This window comes from Eubalaena glacialis, chromosome 9, assembly GCF_028564815.1.
Source record: "Eubalaena glacialis isolate mEubGla1 chromosome 9, mEubGla1.1.hap2.+ XY, whole genome shotgun sequence".
Lineage (NCBI taxonomy): Eukaryota > Metazoa > Chordata > Mammalia > Artiodactyla > Balaenidae > Eubalaena > Eubalaena glacialis.
The window spans coordinates 71,022,175-71,044,706 of record NC_083724.1 but is presented as its reverse complement, the minus strand read 5'-3'; the positions used below and the strand labels follow the sequence as shown (position 1 = coordinate 71,044,706).

At 37.2% G+C, this 22,532-nt stretch overlaps 1 protein-coding gene across 1 annotated transcript in view; it reads right to left on the bottom strand.

Annotated features, from left to right (window-relative positions):
- FOCAD (focadhesin) overlaps nt 1–22,532 on the bottom strand; it is a 304,027-nt gene that overhangs the window by 201,212 nt on the left and 80,283 nt on the right. The window contains exons 7-10 of the mRNA XM_061200467.1: nt 21,360–21,564; nt 17,953–18,159; nt 10,005–10,092; nt 6,859–7,061 (exon numbers count right to left, since the gene is read on the bottom strand). Of these exons, the coding sequence (XP_061056450.1) occupies nt 6,859–7,061; nt 10,005–10,092; nt 17,953–18,159; nt 21,360–21,564 (703 nt within the window). The remainder of the gene's footprint in view (nt 1–6,858; nt 7,062–10,004; nt 10,093–17,952; nt 18,160–21,359; nt 21,565–22,532) is intronic.

The window sequence follows — 22,532 nt, the reverse complement described above, 5'->3', positions numbered from 1 at the left end:
CAAAGGATTGATCTCCAAAATTTACAAGCAGCTCATGCAGCTCAATATCAAAAAAACAAACAACCCAATCCAAAAATGGGCAGAAGACCTAAATAGACATTTCTCCAAAGATACACAGATTGCCATCAGACACATGAAAGAATGCTCAACATCATTAATCATTAGAGAAATGCAAATCAAAACTACAATGAGATATCATCTCACACCAGTCAGAATGGTCATCATCAAAAAATCTAGAAACAATAAATGCTGGAGAGGGTGTGGAGAAAAGGGAACCCTCTTGCACTGTTGGTGGGAATGTAAATTGATACAGCCACTATGGAGAACAGTATGGACATTCCTTAAAAAACTAAAAATAGAACTACCATACGACCCAGCAATCCCACTACTGGGCATATACCCTGAGAAAACCATAATTCAAAAAGAGTCATGTACCAAAATGTTCACTGCAGCTCTATTTACAATAGCCAGGACATGGAAGCAACCTAAGTGTTCATCAACAGATGAATGGATAAAGAAGATGTGGCACATATATACAATGGAATATTACTCAGCCATAGAAAGGAACGAAACTTATTTATTTGTAGTGAGGTGGATGGACCTAGAGACTGTCATACAAAGTGAAGTAAGTCAGAAAGAGAAAAACAAATACCGTATGCTAACACATATATATGGAATTTAAAAAAAAAGGTCATGAAGAACCTAGGGACAAGACGGGAATACAGATGCAGACCTACTAGAGAATGGACTTGAGGATACGGGGAGGGGGAAGGGTAAGCTGGGACAAAGTGAGAGAGTGGCATGGACATATATACACTACTAAACGTAAAATAGATAGCTAGTGGGAAGCAGCCGCATAGCACAGGGAGATCAGCTCAGTGCTTTGTGACCACCTAGAGGGGTGGGATAGGGAGGGTGGGAGGGAGGGAGATGCAAGAGGGAAGAGATATGGGGACATACGTATATGTATAACTGATTCACTTTGTTATAAAGCAGAAACTAACACACCATTGTAAAGCAATTATACTCCAATAAAGATGTTTAAAAAAAAAAAACTAATAAAAACTTTCAGGTACACTAAATATTAACAATAAGACATCTGCTAGTACTTCTTTGTCTAAAGAGGACTGACAAAGTAATCGTGAATGCAGGTGAACAATACAGATTTTCATTAACTTAAAAGAACAACAGTTATCTATAATGTTGACTAAAACAGGCTTAACAAAAATGGGGCCAGGATTTGATCAGGAGAGGGAATGTGGAAACAAACCTAGAGACACTGAAAAGTAGGACCGGTTTTTGCTAGAAGGGATTTATCACTCACCAGACCAGAAGCAGAAGACTGGAAAAGATAAAGCCTTAAAGAATGTCCTTCAACTCTACACCTCTATGAAGAATCTAGTCAAGAGTTGAGAGGCTTGGTAGTGGTTAATTATCACCAAAAGACAATGAACACCATCCTCGGTATCCATGTTATTAAGAAGACAATGATAACCATTTTGACTGGTGTAAGGTGGTATCTCATTGGAGAGGTTGTGGAGAGAAGGGGACCCTCCTACACTGTTGGTGGGAACGTAAATTGGTACAACCACTATGGAGAACAGTATGGAGGTTCCTTAAAAAACTAGAAATAGAGCTACCATATGACACTTCAATCCCACTCCTGGGCACATATCCAGAGAAAAACATGGTCCGAAGGGATACATGCAACCCAATGTTCATTGCACCACTGCTTACAGTAGCCAAGACATGGATGCAACCTAAATGTCCATCGACAGAGAAATGGATAAAGAAGATGTGACACATATATACAATGGAATATTACTCAGCCATTATAAAGAATGAAATAATGCCATTTGCAGCAACATGGACAGACCCAGAGATTGTCAAACTGAGTGAAGTAATTCAGGCAGAGAAAGAGAAATATCGTATGATATTGCTTACGTGTGGAATCTAAAAAGAAATGATACAAATGAACTTATTTACAAAACAGAAACAGACTCACAGACTTAGAGAACGAATTTATGGTTACTAGCGGGGAAAGGTGGGGGGAAGGGATAGTCAGGGAGTTTGGGATTGACATGTACACCCTGCTATATTTTAAATGGATAACCAACAAGGACCTACTGTATAGCACAAGGAACTCTGCTCAATATTATGTAATAACCTAAATGGGAAAAGAATTTGAAAAAGAATAAATACATGTATATGTATAACTGAATCACTTTGCTGTACACCTGAAACTATCACAACATTGTTAATCAACTATACTCCAATATAAAATAAAAAGTTTAAAAAAAGACAATGATAGAAGCACAAGATCTAATTCCTTTTAACTTCCAACCAAAAGCTTTTAAGAAACCAGTTTACTTCAACTTACTATTGATTTACTGTTTCCCTGTAAATCTGAAACGCTGTTATTAACTCCCAAGTTCAGCACAAAGATGATAAATTACTGTTCAGCAAAAAAAAAAAACCACAAAAAAACAAAAAACAAAGTGGAGGCAATAGAGTATAGGCAAATCTAAACTCTATTTGTCGAACAGACAAAATCTGAATCTCAATCCTACCATCCACTACCTGTGTAATGAGGGGAAGTTAATTAACCTCCCTAATTTCAATTTCTTCACTTGTAAAATGAGTATTATAAGATTATCATCAAGGAAATGCAAATCAAAACCACAACGAAATAGCACTTCACACCCACTAGCATGGTTATAATAAAAAAGACAGGCAATAACAAGTGTTGGCAAGGATGTAGAGAAACTGGCACCTTCATACACTGCTAGTGGTAATGTAAAACGGTGCAGTTGCTTTGGAAAAGTCTGGCAGCTCCTCAAATGATCAAACATGGAGCTACCATATGGTCTAGCAATTCCACTCCTAGGTATCTACCCAAGAAAAATGAAAACCTATGTCCACACAAAAACTTGTATAGAAGTGTTCATAACAGCATTATTCACAATAGCCAAAAAGTTAAAATAACCCAAATGTTCAACGGATGAATGGAAAAATAAAACGTGCTATCTCCATACAATGGAATATTATTTGGGAGTAGTTTCTTTTCGGAGTAATAAAAGGGTTCTAAAATTGATTGTGGTGTTGTGTACACAACTCTGCAAATATACTAAAAGCCATTGAGTTGTGTACTTTAAATGAGTAAAGCATATGTATGAGAATTTTATCTCAATAAATCTATTTTAAAAAATAACCAGCCTCCCACTGCATGACCCTTGGCAAGTTACCTATCTTCTCTACGCCTCAGTTAACTCTTGGATAAAATTAGACCAATAATATTAGCTACCTCAAAGAGTTTGAGATAAAATCAAATGACTTAATATATGGCAAAGCACTTAAAATGGAGCCTGAACGTAAGACATGCTTAATAAACAGCACCATGAAGCAGGGGCTTTGTTGCCCATCTGGCCAGGGGCCGGAGAGCTTCAACCATTAGTCCAAGGCCACACAGCTGGAAATGGCAAAACAAAACTATTTCAAAGTTACTGTGAGAAATGAGTTGACCCACATAACTTTTTACACAGAGCATGTGCTCAATAAATGTTAACTTTAGCTATAAATAGGACAACAACAATCTATTACAAATTTTGATTTTTTTAAGAGGCAAATATTCAAAATGCTTTCTGCTGACTATATACTACTTCAAAGCAACTGTGAATGAAACCTACTAGGCACTGCTTTATTCCAAGGTAATAAAGTTCACAGTACTTTATTTAAGTTTGAATAAAGTATGTTATCAAAAAATACCAATGAATAAATGTATGACAAATCCTAGCTCAGTCACACCGTCTCTAAATCTTTCTGTTGACTAAAACAGTTCTCCGGAGCTGAATCTTGCCCTACTATATAATTGCAGGAATTTAGCTTTTAAGTCTCTTTCCCACTTTATTTCACCCATCCATGGCTGCCAGGGGCACACAGGAGACCCCAGCAGTTGGCTTCCTGTGACCCAGCTCTGGCCTATGGCACTCCCAGCACACTTCACCAGCTAGCAGGCCATAACTACAATCTTTCCAACAAGCTGTGATATCAGCCTTGAGTGGGGAGATCCATTTAGTTCCATCCTTGCGTACTCTCCCTCAGTCCTAGAAGTAGTAACTGCTCCCTACATTTGTTATTGCAATATTCCTTAGAGCCTCATTTACAGCTTTCAATAATTAAACACCTTTTACTAGTTAACAATTTTTCGTATTAAGTTTTTCTTTGTTCAAATTATCAGTGTGGTTTCTCTCTCCTAACTAGACCCTGACTCATACACTGGTGCTTTCTCCACCCTCCCCCCAACATTCTTTGGGGTAGGGGGCAGCAAGATTTTAAGGACTTTAGAGTTTACAACCAGTGTTTGATTTTTTCACCTAGGAGAACACAAATAGGTGGTTTTAAATATCACATTTAATAGCTACAAAGGGATCCTGTTTTTCATACACCATAAATAAATAAATAAATAAAAGCTTATTAGATTATGTTAATCTTTTATTTTAAAGAGATGAATGGCTGGCTTGATATCTTTTTTAATTCTTAGAAATTGGGACAAGTTAAAATATGTTTTATTTCATGGTTATCAACATTTCAGAAATGGATAGGTAATAGAGAACTACATGGTACAGTATATTTACCCTTGGTTTCATTTATCAGAAGAATTGTACTTCTGAAGAAATGCTTTATTTCTAAACCAAACACTCTTAAGTCGGAGTCACCAATTTAGAAATAAGTAATAAAAATATAAACAACAAAAATCTGTGATTTTAAACAAAGTCTTTCTGTAATAAATCAAGACAGTAAAATGATCTTTTGTATTCGTATCAGAAGCACACATTCCTCATTGAACAGAAATTTCTTGAATGTCTACTATGCGGCCAACAATAGGTCAGGTGTGGAGGATGCAAAGACAAATGAGCTAGGGTGTTACCTATTTCTTTAAGTATGTGGAAAAGAGAGTATTCAGTTTAACAACTGCTAAAGTATTTTTAATTTTCCCATCTATAATCAGCTGAAAAAGATAATGCAGAAACACCTAGGGTGGAAAAAATACCAAAAGTTCAACAATTGTTGCAATTTAAATACTAACATGCTTAGAAAATAAGGGCAACGTGTGAAAAGGGCCAAGATTCCTTCCCTCAGTGAGCTCACAGCATAGTCGAAGGTACAAATATGTACCCCCTAAATTAAGACACAACACAACTGAGGAATGCTAAAAGTACTTGGATGCAAAGGAAAGACAGTAATGAATTCTGACTCAGGGAGGCTGAGAACACTTGGCTGGGTCTTGAAGAATGAGTAGATCAGGCAAAGGAGACAAAAGAGCATCCTGTGCAAAAGCAAAGATTCAGGAAGAGACTCGGAGGGTTTGGGGCAAGTTAAATTTACAGGTATGTTTGGAATCTAGAGTCCGGACGGGTGCAGAAGAAAAGCCAACAGTACACTGTGGCTTAAATTATTTTAAAGGGTGATCACATATCCACTCAAAGGCTCAAGAAAACAGCACACTAGCATCAGGAGGCATTTATACCCTAATAGCATTCCTTCCTCCTCCCTCTTCACCAGCTGCTGAAGAGAAAAATCCAGCTATTAGTGCTGATGAATAAGATTCACTCACACCTGAACAAATAGTAAGCTGAGTACTTACACATTAGATTTAGGGTGATCCTCAGTACACATCACTCATGATTTAAAGGAACAGAACTCTCAAACATAGTATCCTGTCCCTATCCCCATTCAGAATCCAAGTATTGTTCTCTATGGGCAAACCAAGAGGTAAAGGTAAAAGGCTATTGGAAATTTTTGGCCACAGTGTGTAGTCCTGTCAGAGCAGATGCAAGAACTTCCTTCTCTTAATGCAAATCAATTACCTATTTCAAGTTTTAAAGTTTTAGTCAAACAATTAGGATTGAGGAAACTGTAGCATACATTCAATTTGCCTGTAGGCTACTTTCTGCTGTATGATCAAACAAGGAACAGGACCAGCAATCCCTAACAATGCCTGGATTTTTGCTGCCAGAACATTTAATGATACATTATTAGAGGAATCTCTGCTTTTGCAGACAGAACAACTGAGGCACTAGCTTGCATTTATGTAATGCCTCTCTCTCTGGCGACTTAAGATGCTTCACCAGTTTTATCTTCTTTAATCCTCATTCAATCCCCATAAAAGTCATAGCTGGGAATACTACTACATTTTACCGAAGGCAAAACTCAAGTACCAGAAAAGAAAAAGGCTGACGAATATAGGCCTAGAACCCAGCCGCTAACCAGACACTGACAATACCTCTACATTACTCTAACAGGAACAGTGAGGCTGACAAAGCAGAGTGGGGTAAGAAGCCCGCAGGCAGGGATAGGAACGGAGTGTGACAGCAGAGTAGGGCCACATACAGGAGGCATCAAAAGCCTCTTAGTTCTTACAGATCCCAGAACTTCCAGGCAATTGAGATTCCCCACCATGGATTGTGGCAGGTCTAGCAATAAGCCGCACTAATTGACAGTGATGACAAAAAAGGGCTCCATGCTCAGAAATGTTGGAGAAGCACTAGGTTAAATAGAACTAGCTCCTTTTCTGCAGGATTCCTCAGGACCTTTAACTACTAATGTACACTGGCAACTCAACAAGCAAAAAAGATTACACAGCATTTCCAAAACTTATTTCACAGCCAGACTACCACCCCCTCACAGTCCAGAAGAATATACTAACATCTACACCAGTGCCTGACAGAACGGTAGAGTTCAATGACAGAATTTAAACCCAGACAGATACATCATTAGGAGGTGAGATTATCGGCAGTGACTTAAACCCCACATTACCAATTAACCTTTATGTAAGAGAAACAAGGACGAACTCGTTACCTTTTGGTGGTCGTCTCTGTAGCACTCCTGCTGTACCATTTCTAAAAGGTTTAGAGCCAACTGCTGCCTAGAGGGTCCTTCTTCGTCCGGGGATATACAGTCTTTCAAGGCAGTAGAAGATAATATCTGCAGAACTGGCATCACTAACAGCAAGGAGGACTTTGGGATTTTCTGACCCTCAGCAGAAGAGAGAAGCTTCAGAGCTAGTTATCAAAACAACAATTTACAGTTTTTAAAATTAATAGTACAGTCAAATAAAATGCTACTTTGTTTAAGAGTAATATGCAAAAAGTTTTCTTGCCCCTTTACAATTGGGTCAGACACATAACTAAGATGATAAACCTTATCCTTTTCGAAATAAAAAGAACGTAACAATTAACTCTTAGCTAAAATAAGCTGTTAATGTATATAATTGAAAACTTGATGATACTCTTAGAGATAATGCATATCATATGTCAAAAAGTAAAATCAACTCTTTTGTAGGTCAATGTGAATTCCTTTAAAATTCAACTTTTGCCTTTAGGTCCTGTCAGATCCTCTGCCCTCAACAAACAGAACCAAGAGACCACAGAGCTCCTGATCTGTGGATAACAAGATCAACATGTGTGCTTCTCTTACAAACCCAGCTGAGAATTGTATCAAGAGACGCAGAAGTAAATAAGGTGAAGCAGGGCTGTCCTTCAGCTGTAATTGCTAAGAAGCAAATCAGCAAAGTCTCAAAGTCCATAACCAGCATAACAATCCAACACATTTTTATATTCTTGTTTTTAACATGGAAACTCAACTTACACATCAGAAACATACACACATGTACAATCACTTACTTACATGTATAGTCTCCCCAGACTATGAACAGAATGAATTAAAGAATAAATATACTGTCTTTTCAGTTATTGAATGAACGCTGATTTACTGAAAGATGTTATTTGTAGGCTGCAGAGCAAGATTATTAAAGTAATCAACTAACTTCCCCACTACACTAAAAAAATTCTATAAACCTTAAATCACGTCAGTGAATTACCAGTTCTATATATAATTTTTTTTAATTTTTATTTTTTGGCCGTGCCATGCAGCATACGGGATCTTAGTTCCCTGACCAGAGATGGAAACTTCACTCCCTGCAGTGGAAGCATGAAGTCTTAACCACTGGACCACCAGGGAAGTCCAATATTATATTTTAAATCACTTGGAAGTCAAACCTGAACATGGCATGAAATACAAACCCCTGCGGCTCTGACACTACTAATTTACATTTTTTGCCTAAATGTTAATCTTAATCCATAATTGTCAGTTATTATGAAAATCCATTATCTTTAACAAAACATGAAATTCATATAATACAAACATTTCTATATTCCTTACTATGGATCTTCCAGGCATTTTTATAAATTGCTATTTACAATCAAGGCCAGTGTTAATAATTAAGAAGCATAACATTGTATCAGCGCTGTGCATTTTTTAAATTTGAAATAACAAATATTCTCTTGGTTATCCTATTTCTTTGAACACTCTTTCCCAATCTACTAAACAATAGTTATTCATTACTTTTCAACATGACACACTGTCTCAATAGTTTTCAATATGGTTTATTCAATCTATCTAAAGTAACTTCAAATCAGAGACACTGGTTTACAAAAGAAAAAGTCTTCTATCCAACAAATAATAAAAGTATTGGAGTGTTTGATCCTGTATCAGCCTATCATACATGAGCCACAATAAAGGACTATAGCTTCAGAATTAGGAATGTGGTTTCTCTGTGGCTTTGAAATTTTTTTTTTTTTTTTGGTCAAAAAACAAAATCCATTTGAATGAAATATCCAGAAGAGACACACTTAGAGACAGAAAGCACATTAGTGTTTTGGGGGGCTGAGGGTGGGAACGAGGATTGACTGTAAATGGGCACAAGAAATTTGGAGGAGGGGGGTTGATGCAAATGTTCTAAAACTAGACTGTGGTGCTGGTTGCACAACTCTAAATTTGCTTTAAAAAGCACGTTATTGTACACTTAAAAATGGTGAACTACACGTTAAATAAATTAACCTCAATAAAGCTGTTTTTAAAAAATAACAAAACTATGGCTGTCAGAAGTAACTGGACCAGAAAATTATACCTATAGGAGGATGTCGTGCGTACTGCTGTAAGGGAAAAAACGGCAAAAGCAGTTCAGAAAGGGCCTAGGGAGGAGGGTACAAAGAGCATAGGGCCAATAAGCAAAAGCAGGGTAGGAATCAAAGCCCTTAAAACAGCCAAGGGTCCCCTCCACGTGCTAAAGCCATTTCCAAGACAGATTGTAAGTGAAAGAGCAATTCACCCTCAAAATCATGATGAATTAAAATGCCCAGAAGAATGAGCTACACAATCGGTATTTACCTCAAGCACCTTCTAAAAATGAAAGTGGCAATGTATCAATATATCATGGCATCATAACATATACATCATAATTTAGACAAGATCCTACATTACTACATGGATTATGGTGGCCCAACTAAAGCGAGGCAACATTAATGTAAAAGCCGCATTTGAAAAGTGTGACTTGTTTGCCAATCTGCCAGACCTGGCACCTTGATTCTTTACCACATTATTCGTAAACAGAACTTCTTTTGCCTCCCTTTAGCCCCATTCCTCACTTTTCTTTAAGTCAATACTGGATAGTCAGAAGAATGTTATCTTTCATTTGTTCTAGGCAGGTTAATAGAATAATCATACATTAAGTATCATTCAATGTGGCACCAGTTGTGAATAGTACAGGTATACAGAGTTTTAAAAACAAATGCAAATGCTAAACACTTATTTTCCTTCAAGGGTTTTATGCTATTGATTCTGTTTGCTATACAAGTGTGAATAAGCTGGCATGCCCTTCAAAATATTTACCAATGTCACTGCCATATGGTTTAGATCATAATGTCCTAACGAACAGCTGAGATACTTGGTAAATTATGGTATACGGAACCTTGCACAAAACACCTTTTTGGATAAGAAAAAGAAAGTTCTATTTGATAATGACTAAACAGAAAAATTCCAGAATGGACACTCAAAGTATATAGGACTTTTTTTCTACAGCACAGCAAGAAATGTAGTTCAAGTGACTCCTGCCAATACTTGTGTTATACTTAACGTTTTACTCTTATGAGTGTATTTTTATTTACCTAGTCTTAAGATTGGCTTCTGCTGACTTGCCGGAGTCTGTAGTAGTAGTAAAGCTATTCCAAGTATGACTGGTTCAACAGGAAAATCCTAAAAAAAAGTAAAGAGTTGAAGAAGTTTCCAGAGCCAAGGCTTTATAACATGTATCCAGGAAGAGTATATTTAACATGAAATATTATAAACCTATCCTACAAAATTATTTACAGTAAGCCTGCTGTATTAAAGGAAGAACTGTTGAAGGCCACAGCAGTCACATATAAATTAAAAATGTTATATCTGGCCAAAAAGCAATAAACTATAAACCAAATTAATTCAGAGGAAAAACTTGTAGTCTTCAAAACAGTCAATCTTTGCAAACCACTGAACACTACCTGAAATACTTAAGAATATTTCATTTCTGGAAAGTAGCTCAATTGTCTGCTTACCTAATACAGACATGATTCATCTATACAACTTACATAATAAATTATACTTAACAAATTTTAAGAAATCTTGTTATTATAATAAAAGAAACAGTACCAGAGAAGCAGAGATTATTTTTAAATTACGGTAATTTATTAAGTATATTTAAATATAGCAAAGCAATAACGATAGAAACTTAAAGTCATTAATTTTACTAAGTAAAATGAAATGAAAAAGAAAAAAAGGATATGTACATTAACTTCTTATAAGTAAAATGCAAGTGGCATAAGATAGTACTTGAAGTTTCTAAATAAAGAAAATTACAACGTATTATGGAACTAAAGAAGAAAGGCCCAGCACACTTTGCTAAAATTATTTCATTCTGAAATTTACAGAAGTGCCTGCAGAGCAGAAATACCTATGAATCATGAGGACAGGCAAAAAATAAAAATTAAAAAAAACCACAAAAATTAAAAAAAGAAAATGTGAGGTAGAGTCATGTGTTAAACACTCAAGAGAAAACAGCTTAGTCTGACACACTCCGAAGTTACAATTTTGGAAATGCTATCAACTCTGTGACAAATTAATAAATGTATATCTACATCTTAGTTATACCATCTGAAAGTGAAATTAAACTGCAAAATCTTCTAATGTGCTCGTTTATGGACTTTTAACAACTAGCAAAAGAAGAAAATGTATGGATTTTTTTAATGGAATATATTCCAATTTGTGTCTTGGGGCCTATATGTGTTCACTGTTTTGAAATATAGTTGAGAATAATGAAGCAACTGTTATCTATTTGAGGACAACAAATGCATTTTGAAACCAATATATTTCCAGTGTACACCATCACACCATTCTTTCCCATTTTGCTCAATTGCATTTAAATTTTGCATGTTCATTTAAAAAAAAAAACCAACCAAATAAGCAAAACTCAGCAAGGTCATTTACATTTCAAATTTACTAGCTACCAAGAGGATCAGAGACAAATCAAATTATTACTTGTACTAATGCTATCATTGAAAAGCCTTTTTCACACAGGCTATCACTGGAAGGGCCACAAAGTAGCTTCTCAGGGTTCTGAAATGCACTAGAAGCATTTTAAAGGAATGGAACTTAAAGGTATGAAGGCATAAATGAAAATGACATCCTCTAGGAAGAGTGAGACTGGCCTGTTCAGAACAGAGGGTGAAAGGAAAAGAACTAAGGATCAAGACACCAAAAATAAGGAAAAGTAATGGTAAATGATTAAACTAGATGATCTTAAATTGCTTACAATTCTGAGAGGTTCAAGTTTTTTGTGTGATTGACTGATTTTTAATCAACACCTGAGAACGGTATCATTTAATGAGCTCTTTTAATAAAAACCTGTGTTGGACATCTCGTGTGCTACTTCAAATACTACAGCTATTGCTGTAGTAACTCTTGCTTCCTGTCCCAGGCCACTGAGAGATCCAGAAGTACAGGAAGTTAAAGCCCCATAGGCTTGACAAATTGGCAATAGAAGCCCAGGGACAAACGCTTCCCCCTTTATTCTGGATCCTTCTGGCAGGTTCTGAGACATATTCCATAACACTTCTCAGCATATTCTGTGATATCGAGCAACTGATTGCTTATAGCAGTGGCCAACTTGATAATACTTGCATTGTCTCTCTCATCTTTAATATTTCACTCTTCTTGTCTCTCTCCCACCTGCTTCCTGAGATCACACCTGCAAATGAACTCCTGTTGCATAAGCCTTTGCATTTGTGGAAACCCACGTTCTGCTTTTGCCTTTAAGGAAACTTAGGGTCTACTTCTGGGGGGAACCAAGGCTAACTCAGAGCCTATCTGAAGAAGTAAAGAAATGCCTTTATACTGGACCACAGATGTCACAGGAGTCTTAATGACAGCAGACCCTTGCAGTCCACACTACATCAGAGGTACATCAGAGGTCTCTGAAGCAGACACAACAAAGATGGCAGCCCAGCTCACACAATCCCATGTCATGGCTTTCCTACCTACACTGTCCTCTGCTCAGAGTTGACTGATCCAAGCTGGGCCAATCAGATCATTTTTCCTAGGAATATGACAACGTAAACTGAGATACACAGTGAAGAAAGGTGGGTGGGACTGAATCATCTGATAGCAATGTGTTAGGGAACAGGGGTCCCCAGCCTTACTAAAGCTGGGATGTATAGCGCTCTTCACTTTGAGAGCTACCTAGTCTCCTCACAATCAATATCATTTTCTGTTAAGAGTACATATATTTCGGGACTTCCCTGGTGGCACAGTGGTTAAGAATCTGCCTGCCAGTGCAAGGGACACGGGTTCCATCCCTGGTCCGGGAAGATCCCACATGCCGTGGAGCAACTAAGCCTGTGTGCCACAACTACTGAGCCCACATGCCACGACTACTGAAGCCCGCGCGCCTAGAGCCCATGCTCTGCAACAAGAGAAGCCACTGCAATGAGAAGCCCGCGCACTGCAACGAAGTGTAGCCCCCGCTCACCGCAACTAGAGAAAGCCCACATGCAGCAACAAAGACCTAATGTAGCCAAAAAATAAAAAGTAAATAAATAAATAAATTTATAGAAAAAAATAGTACATATATTTTGCTTGAAATGGAAAGCACCTTAAGTTATCATTTAAATAAGGCTAAACATAGTTCAACTAAGACCAAATACTGAAACTAAAGTAGCCTAAGAAATACATCCATTTTCAGTGTGCAATGAAATAAATCCAATATAAAAGTAGAATAAGAACAAAGGGGAAAAGAAAAGTTAATGTAATATTTGAATTGAATATCTAGCTGATAAACTCAGTGATATAGGAACACAGGTATAGCCTCTAAAGAAGATTGATTTATTCTACTTCATTTTGTTTCAAATTAAAGGGTATATAGACCTAAAGGATATACGTTTGCAAATTAATTTTCCTAGGCTTTTTTTTACACCTCAGAAACACTGGGACAGAGTTGGGAGACAGAAAATTTCATAACACAAGTATTTTAACAGTTCTACATATTTTTTACTTCCTTCTAAAACTGTTAAAATATTGGGCAGAAGGAAGACACAATATAAATATGACCTTCTCCCACAGACACCATTTCATTGCTCTAAATAAAAGTATTCTGTAATTCTACATTAAAATCAATAATATTTTTGGGACTTCCCTGGTGGCACAGTGGTTAAGAATCCGCCTGCCAATACAGGGGACATGGGTTCAATCCGTGGTCCAGGAAGATCTCACATGCCGCAGAGGAACTAAGCTCGTGCACCACAACTACTGAGCCTGCGCTCTAGATCCGGCGCACCGCAGCTACTGAAGTCCACGCGCCTAGAGCCCGTGCTCCACAGCAAGAGAAGCCACCGCAATGAGAAGGCCTCACACCGCAACGAAGAGCAGCCCCCGCTCACCACAACTAGAGAAAGCCTTCACACAGCGACAAAGACCCAACACAGCCAAAAATAAAAATAAATAAAAATCAGTAATATTTTTAAAGTTGGACTCAAGAGCCAACTTAAAAAGATTCCTACTGGCCAAAAACAGGACAATTTGAATTTTAATGCAGACATTATCTGTAAGAAATTGAATTGCATCAAATATGTTTAAATCTATAAGTTCACACTACTTTTAGAAATTAGTAAGTAAAGGGAAAGAGTCAAGCATTTATCCGAACTTTTCTATATAAACTCTACCACTGGATAACCAAATAGTAGATGGAACAAAATACTTCTTTTAATAGAAGTATTCCAGCTAATAAATGAAGAAGAATAGATAGAATTAGACCATCATTTCTTTAACTCCTAATGAATTAATGGAACTAGGCATTGAGCATCAACAGCGACCAACATCATAAAAAGAAGAGCAACATATATTATGTGCTTCTTGATGAAAGAACACACCATTCCCTGTAGTCTTAGAAATGAAAAACAAAACAGAACAAAAACCTGAATCTGATCAAGCCTCTATAGCCAACTACCTGTTAACTGGGAAACATGTCAAAGTGAGCCACAAGGTTCAATCAGCAGATTTCAAGATGTACAAAACTCCATAGCTCACATAAGCCAGGTTTTTCCATATGTAAACAAACTGCCAATAAGAAAAGAGGTAGGGAAAGGAATGGAAGGAGACCATCTTTAGTGTAAAAGATACCTAAAAGATAGATCACACATGCACACACCAAAACTGTATTATGATATGTACAGATATACACATAGGCGGTAAAACTATAGAGAAATGTAAAGAAGCTACTACTATAGAAGTCAGGATAGTCAGGGGAGAAAGGAGGTTGTGATTAGGACTGGGCTCCTGGAAAACTTCTGGGGTGGCCAGAAAAGTTCTGTTTCTTGCTCTGTTTGATGCTTACAAGGATGTTTGCCTTACATGCAAAAAAAAAAAAAAATTTTGAAAATTATTTGAGGGTACTAGTTTAAAATGCAGATGCTTGGGCCCCACACAGCCCTGCTAATTCAATACCTCTAGGGGTAGGCCCTAGGCATTTGCTTTTTTTTTTTTTTTTTTTAGAATCAATTTTATTTATTTTGGTTGTGTTGGGTCTTCATTGCTGCGCATGGACTTTCTCTAGTTGCAGCAAGCGGGGCCTACTCTTCGTTGCAGTGAGCAGACTTCTTATTGCGGTGGCTTCTCTTGCTGAGGAGCACGGGCTCTAGGCACGCGGGCCTCAGTGGTTATGGCTCACGGCCTTAATTAGTCCGTGGCATGTGGGATCTTCCCAGACCAGGACTCAAACCGGTGTTCCCTGCATTGGCAGGAGGATTCTAAACCACTGCGCCACCAGGGAAGTCCTGCATTTTTAATAAAATCTGCCTAGTGATTTTTATGCACTCTAGTCTGAACAATTTGACTGGAATATAAACGTCACAGATCTTGTCTGTTTCACCTAACTGCTATAGCAAAGTGTCTGCCGTAAAAAACTGTCTACTACTCACATAAATCTACACAAACACAAAGGAACATTATGGGATTTACCTGTTAAGTACATTACATTTATGGTTAAGACAGGAAATTCCAAGTAATTTAACTATACAATATTATCTATATAATATTTTCTATATATTTTTGTATTATTAGTATAATAATATATATCAATATATTATCTATTACAGCTATATCTAATAGGTATAACTATATATAATAGATATAAACATCTGAATAGGAATGACATTATTATTTTATTATATTAATTATATAATTTATAACATATATATTACCATATATTATGTGTTACTATATATTACTATTATATCTAATAGATAATATGTATAATATTATAACACAAATTTTTAATATTGCTATATATATTACTATTATACTAGATAATATATACAATATTAATATAACACAAATATATCATTATATAATATTATATATAAAGTCCCAGCATCCATGTAACCATGCTAGTCACAAAACTACAAAAGATTTACTTGAGCCTTCCTCGGCTCCCACCTCCCACCAAAATCTACACTCACTTTCTCTGTTTCCTCAGTTACCATTCACTCCCTTATTCCAATTTGGTTCCTATCACCATCACTCTGCTGAAACTGCTTCCTCTAATATGAACAATAAATTTCTACTTGCTGGATCCTAAGGGGACTTTCTATCCCATACTTAAATCCTCTCCCCAGGACACTGTTGACCATTCCCCTTTTTGAGATATTCCTTCCCTTGATTTTCATGTCTGAGACAGATGACATGGGATGGAGTATCTCAAAAGGGGGAATGGTCATCTGTCTCTTCTGCTTGTTATATAATCCTTCTAGCTGTACTTTCTCAGACTTCTCTTTATCAGTACACTTCAAATATTAACAGCCCCTGGAATTCTATCCCAAGCCCTGTCATGAAGTCCACGGTTAAAACTTCCACCCCAAAGTAGAAATCTATTTACAAGTCTATACCTTTAGCCTAGGCTTCTATCCTGAATTCTAAAACCATATATCCATCTATGACCCATGCATACCTCAAACCAAGCAAATCTAAAACTAAATTTATCATCTTCCCTTCAGCATCAGCTACCATTTCTCAAGTGAACGGCACCATCCAGTTGCCCAAAAGAGAAAGCTGAGACTCTACCGAGGACCTTCTCCTTGACCATGTAGTCAACCACAAAGCCCTATTGATTTCATGTCCTATATTTCTCATTTCCTGTTCTAATTTCCCTAATTAGCCCCTGCCATGGACTGAGATCCCCCCTACCAAAATACATACGTTGAAGCCCTAAGTGCCAATTGACTGTATTTGGGGTAAGGAAGTAATTAGTTAAATGAGATCATAAGGGTGGGGCCTTAAAACGAAAGGATTAGTGTTCTTATAAGAAGAAACAATAGAGACCTCATTCTTGCTCTCTCTCCGCTTTGTGAGGACACAGTGAGAGAGCAGCCTTCTTCAAGCCAGGAAGAGAGAGAGCCCTTACTAGGAATCAAATTGGCCAGCACCCTCATCTTGGACTTCCTAGTCTTCAGAACTGTGAGAAATAAATTTCTGTTGTTTAAGCCACTCAGTCTGTGATATTTTGTTAAGGCAGCCCTGGCAGTCTAAGACATCCCTCCTCACTTCCTGCCCTATTAGTGTCGCTCTGCTCTAAACCCTCCTCCATTCTCCCACCAGAATGATCTTCCACACACAAAAATATGAGGGCACCTCTTTGCTGAAAGGTCTTCTGTAGCATGCCACTGCCTAGAAGATAAGGTGTAAGCTCATTTGTGTGGTATGGAAGACGCTTCATGATAGGCCCAGCCTTATCTCTTACACCTTAATCCTTTGGCAACACTCAGCACTTTTTTTCTGAACAAGCCATGCCTGCCTGCTCGCTCACGTTTCTGTGGCTGGGCACATGCTGTTCCAGCAGCTGGAATGCCTTCCCAGCCTCTGGTTTGTACCAAGCAAACTCCTACTCAGACTTCCTCAAATCTGAACTCATGCCCTACCTCCCTTAAGTTGTGCTCCCATTGTACTTTAAATATACCCCCATATAAGCAATTTACCTTATTGTACTACAATTATTTATTTGCATGTTTGTAAGCCCCTTGAGGTCACAGAATGGCCTTTTGATCTAAGTACAAGTGGCCCTTGAATAACACATGGGTTTGAACTGCACAGGTCCACTTGTACATGGATTTTTGTCGATAGATATGTACTACAGTACTACACAATCAGCGGTTGGTTGAATCAACGGATGCAGAACTCCAGATAGGGAGAGCCGACTGTAAAGTTATATGAGGATTGGCACCCCTAATTCCTAAGTTGTTCAAGGGTCAACTGAATTCTTCTATAGGGTGTGGCATATAAGTGTTCAATACTTGTGTTCTACATGAATAAATGAAAAAAATACCACAGTGGTAGACCCTTAACTGATGCTCCAAAGAGTATTTAATGACTCATTTTTATAATAAATGATAGTAGTACTATTGATGCATTACTAGTATGATCTAATAGTATTAGATCAAAACACCTTTGATATGCAAGAAAGTAAGAGAGTACACCCACCCTGCTACTAAAAGACCTACTTAAGTGATAACTGACATTAAAACTTCTTACTATCCTTACCTCCTTCAGAAGTTCAACACTGTGTTCTAAAAGGTGAATTAAAGATGAGCATTCCCCAGTTATGTTTAAGCTGACTTCACAGACACACAGCAGCTGAAGGGTCATCTGGATAAGCTGAATTTTCCAGAAAACAGGATGACGCAAAAGGCTTAAATATACTTCTTCGATAAACAGCATCACTTCTGTCGTCTGTATCAAATCTCTTATCTGTTTGAGAAACAATCTTGTGATATTAAAATAATACACAAACCAAAGGATAATTTTAGCTTATACAAGAAGCTTTACCAATAAATTTTTTTTCCTCTAAACCTATAAAGACTTAAAAGGGATGAAGAAATTTATATAACTCAGAGAGAGTTAAACCATACAACTCTGCTTTCTCCTTTTGTCACTAACCAAAACACAATTTGCTACTGTTTTTGTTACTGCTGGCTGGCACAAATTCTTTTCATTTATTTTTCTAACAACTCTAAGTGCAGATTTTTAAAGACAAATTGCATGACAGTACCAACATGTTGAAGGAAATTAATTAAAGTTGGTTCTGAGTTCTCCAAATGGACTCTCCTTTCTATAATTTCAGCATAGCTACCTGGAAGAAAAGGGTTGGCGTGTTATTCTAATGCACTGCTAAGCCTTTCATCTGAACAAAATTTGCTCAGACAACCTTAACTGAGAGCATCATTTCCACACTTGGCAGATGCAGTGAAAGATGACATTCAAATGGTAGTGTCTTCTCAACTGGCTAATGTATTAGATAGGAAGAACTTGGGTGCTCTTGAAAATCCCAATTCAATTCAAACCCAGCTGTTCTGATCAAAATTCTGGAGTTAGTATTAAGGATATGGTCCTGCTCACAGACACACTGGCATTTCCCAGAGATTACAAACAATGAACCATCTGCTTCAATCAGGAGCCTTGTGTCTGTTAAATTCATCAAGAGGAAAGCCTACAGTTAACCAGCTGTACCTTTCACCAGTCGTTACCACCATAATAACCCAAAATGACTGTAAGTTATACACAGAGAGAGAAGTTAATTCCGAACAAACAAGAAGAAAAAAAACTATTAAAAGATCAAGGGGAGGAGACAGCAGAGAATACTTAAGTTATAAAAAATAAATGTGAACAGTTCAGTAGCTAAATTATTTCATTCTTTTGCAAATATATAATGGCAAAGGCAAAAGGCCACCAAGAAAAGAAAGGAATTTAAAACAAAGTAAAGCCCCATGTTTATTTGACAATATATTTCCTTGAGTGCATTTTTTTGTACATACTTGAAATTTTCCGTTATAAAAAAAATTTTTGAAAGACAACCTCAGCAACTTAGCATTAAAGGCTCTCTAATCTTTAACATTACCAAAATTCTTAATAAGAATACTTTGTAAGTAATGGTTTCTCTTTATGTAGAAATAGAACATGTGCAATGAATAATATGTGAGATGACAAGAGTCACAATTAAAAAGAACTACTGGGACCAAAGTCAACAGTGAAGTTCAAGGCAGGTTAAGTCCAGAAAAAGACAATTCCATAAATACAAAATGGAAGAACAATTGGAGTGAGAACAAAAAGAAACAGGAGTTTCACTGACCATCATCTCATTGACCTATGGGTCAATAGGGTTGACAGCTATTTCTCAGGAAAAAAATTTTTAATTAACATGATGGTATTGAAATGCTCAGTATGGATCAGACCACATCTATACTACTGTATTCAGCTCTAAGAAGAACATTTCATAGTGACACATTCTCAACACCAATAAACTAGAGAATTCCTTGCAAATAACAGTGAAAACTCAAAACCATTTCATGTGGAGAAGTAAAGAAACTGATGAAGAAAAGAAAGGAGGGAGGGAGGGAGTAAAGGATGAAAGGGAAGAAAAGGAAGGAAGAGAGAACACAAGATAGGATGCAGATGGGCTTTTTAAAAAGCTTATTTTGCTTTGTTCTGAGAAGAAAGGGGACTAATGGGTAATCTTAGGAAAATACAGGTCAATTAGAAGTACTTGCTAAAAAAAAATAATAATAAATGGTTGCCTTGCAAAATAGCATGCTTCCTATCATTAAAATATTTAATTAGTTGTGGGATGGTCATCTCTCAGAGAGGATAAGAACTACCTATAACCCGTGGGAAAATGGATGACATTGCCACTAAGACCCCTCCCAACTCTCAAATTCTTCATTCCAATAAAGTTGATTTGTTAAGTTATTAAATGTACTTATGTCACTAGTCCCATTAGTTCCAAATGATGGATCTCTTTTTTCCTCACCTATCTTGACTATATTAACAAGCCACAGATTTCCAGAAATACTGCACAGAGCACACTTCTAGAAGTATTTAGGCTTGTCAATATAGGTTGATGACGATGAAGGCAAACATCTACCAAAGAGCACAGAACAGGGTAATGCAAGCATCGTATGGAAAAACTGTACGCTAGTTCAAGACATCCGCCTATACATTGCTTTATTGCCCACACAAAACAAAAGCTTTGGAAAAGCCACAGGAGAATTCACTTGAATTAACTTTTCTCTGCCTTGATTACAGGAAAGCCTATTTATGAGCTGTAAAAGAGTCACTCTAGTGACTCCTTGCTAACACAAACTTAAAACAGGTCATCTGTGACCTCAAGTGATCACCTTGAAAAATAATCACAGATTCCCTCCATCAGCTAAGCAGCATGGTGTTCAGATTCTAGGCAAACAACAAACCTAGATGGTGGGATGGGATACATGAATCACTACACTCAAATCACAGCAAGCTGGCAACTGGAATTTTTTTTAAATCTGTAGTTATAGAGACATTAGCTCAAATTTATCTCTACCCTGAATTCCCTAAGCATTTTATCCATACCTCTGCATGGATAAAATACTTCATCCATCTACTTTGAATTGTAAGAATATATATACTTGTTTTAGCTCTCTTACTAGACTGTGGTCTTCCCAAGAGCAGGATCCATCAGGGTCACCACATATACTGTAAGGGGACCTGTGAAAACTGGAATCTAGCCAGCACTCAGCTGGTCAAGCCCTGCGTCCCTAGGGCTGCATCTGCCCAGAGAGATGCCTTTTTTCCAAACTTACACAAAGAGGACTTTTTTTTTCCTTATAACCCTCTCAGTCTCCAGCACAAGGAAAAACTCAATGCAAAATTATTTTCCCTGAGAAGTCTTTCTTATAGTTTTCATTCCTACTAATCCTAAAATGGACTATGTTGATTTATATTTCTGCGAATTTAGTTAACACTGTATATATTAAAGTGAAATCTAGATTTGTTTCCTTCATCATCTCCAAAACCCTGCAAGCATTTCTAGAGCTGTTTGCCAGATCACATGGGCTCTATTTTATGTACAACAATAACAATCACCACTTACTAATGCTGGTGCTATATTAGTGAAGGAGGAGGAAAGGTCTTACCTGCAAACATGGAACCATGTCGCAACACAGTTGTAGTATCTGTTGTTCCAATATTGATGGTTGTTCTTTGTCACAAAGAACCCGGGGGTGAAGTAAGACTTTGAGCAGAGCTAGTCGGAGTTTAGCATATTCTTGTAACTGGGATGGTTCACAATATACATACCATAGAAACGGTGCCATTATTTGGATACATGAAACTTCTGACCTGCAAGTAAGTCATGTAATGCATAAGCCAGTAACTGAGTTAAACAGAGTACCAAGCAAGTAAGTGTCAAACATCAACTTAGAGTTCATGACATATCATAAACTATGATACCATTGAGTGTATCTTTTTTTCATGACTCTTCTATTCCACCATGACCCACCTAAACCCATGCCAAACAGTTCTTTGTACACTGGGGAGAATGACTCAACACCTGGAGCCCACAAGCTTGATGCCCAGGACTAAGAGGGCCTCTACTTGCACACTAGAATAGCATCTACATCTCCAGGACCAGTCTTTGGTGAACATCAGAATCATCTGAGAACCTTTTTAGAATTATAGATGTTAGGATCCATTTTTCCAGGAGTATGCGTGCATTTTTGGAAAAACTCGACAGGTGAGGTCCTATGTAAAACAAAGACACAGACATCCCAAGAAGATGATGATAACAGTTAACATTTACTTGTCAACTTGTTAGCACTCAGAGTGTGCAAGTTACTGCACTTTATGCCTTTAAACTCAATCAATCCTCACCACAACCCTATGAAATAAAAATATTATTATCCCATTATGCAGGTACAGAAACTGAGGCAGAAAGAAGTAAAGTAATTTGTCAAGTCCCTCCTCTTAAGTTCTTCCCACTCAGAGGAGGAAGACTTTACAAATCTTTCGGATCTATTTAGATTACAATACATCCCAATAACTCCAAGTCCAAAGACACTAAAATGCCAGAATGACCTTTCAGATATAAAAATTTGATCATGTCATTAATCAGCTTGAAAAAATTTATGCTTAAGATAAAGTACTTAGCCCAATTCACAAACCCTTCATAATTTGGCCTCTTTCCAGTCTCATTTCTTGCTTTTCTCCACTCTCCACTGAACTACACTAAACTTCTTTCAGATCTCTAATCAAGCCATCTGGGCTTTCTTCTCACCTGCTGTTCTATCTACCTATAATACTCTCCCCTT